The sequence below is a fragment of the Tarenaya hassleriana genome, unplaced genomic scaffold, assembly GCF_000463585.1.
Source record: "Tarenaya hassleriana unplaced genomic scaffold, ASM46358v1 Cleome2651, whole genome shotgun sequence".
Taxonomy (NCBI): domain Eukaryota; kingdom Viridiplantae; phylum Streptophyta; class Magnoliopsida; order Brassicales; family Cleomaceae; genus Tarenaya; species Tarenaya hassleriana.
The window spans coordinates 1-1017 of record NW_010965909.1 but is presented as its reverse complement, the minus strand read 5'-3'; the positions used below and the strand labels follow the sequence as shown (position 1 = coordinate 1017).

The 1017-nt window shown below is 40.9% G+C and overlaps 1 protein-coding gene across 1 annotated transcript; it reads right to left on the bottom strand.

Moving 5' to 3' along the window:
- Positions 1–24: 24 nt before the first annotated feature.
- On the bottom strand, positions 25–972 carry LOC104817115 (glucan endo-1,3-beta-glucosidase 8-like). Its single transcript, XM_019202933.1, has one exon. It carries the CDS (start codon positions 610–612, stop codon positions 70–72), a length of 543 nt encoding a protein of 180 aa, XP_019058478.1. The 5' UTR covers positions 613–972; the 3' UTR covers positions 25–69.
- Positions 973–1017: the final 45 nt, after the last annotated feature.

Sequence of the window (1017 nt, the reverse complement as noted above, 5' to 3'; positions counted from 1 at the left end):
CATTGCATCAAAAGATTAAACCAGACCCGGAAAGCGAAATCAGATATTATGATTGAGGAATACCGATTCTCAAGAAATGTAACCCGTACCAGTATTTGCATTCTTGTCACCATCAGTCGGCCAACCGACTTCTCCAACAATAATAGGCATGTCTCCGTGACCAATAGCTTTCAGAGCTGAGACTAAGGTATCGAAGTTAGCATCGAAGACATTATTGTACTGAATCCCGTTGTCCACGATCTGAGTAGGACCGTCGAAGAACGCATAATCAAACGGGAAGTCGCTGCTTCCGTACAAGCTCAGAAAAGGGTATATGTTAATGGTGAAGGGAGCGTTGTTCTTGCCGAGAAAATCGACAATCTCAGTCATCTGACTGATGATATCGGGTCGGAACCTTCCTGCAGATGGCACCTGGTTATTGGCCGGTGAATCATATACGTCGGCATTCAAAGGAACCGTTGCCTTGACGTGTCCTAACCGAGCTTCGTTTAGAGCATTTTGGACATTCTGAAGCGCCGGGAAAGTGAGGTTTACGAATGATCCGTTGTACGATGTCAGAAAAGGCTCGTTCCCAACAGCTACATACCTGAGTGTAAGAATGTCCAAATCCATAAGAATTTCAGCATCTGAGTTATATTATGCATCAGACAGATTGGAGGCATTTTGATAGACATAATTTGCATCGAAACAGATAGTGTTGTATTATACAGGCAAAAACCAGTTCAAGTAGAAATTTACAGACACGAACAGATTACAAAGAGACAAAATCTTAGTCTATATTCACCAGACAAATCCAAACTCACTTTGTCCATATCTGAATACATTCAAACAGGACATCTAAAGGGGGCTTCCAGAGATTCTGTTTCAACAATCAGACAAAAACTTTCTACACCCTTTTCTGTTCTTCAGACAAAAGAAACCTTAAAAAACCAAAAATTTACTCGAACCAATTTCTACAAGCCACGAATCATCAGAAAACAAGACCAATACAAAACAGAAGAAGAAGAAGAAGAAGAA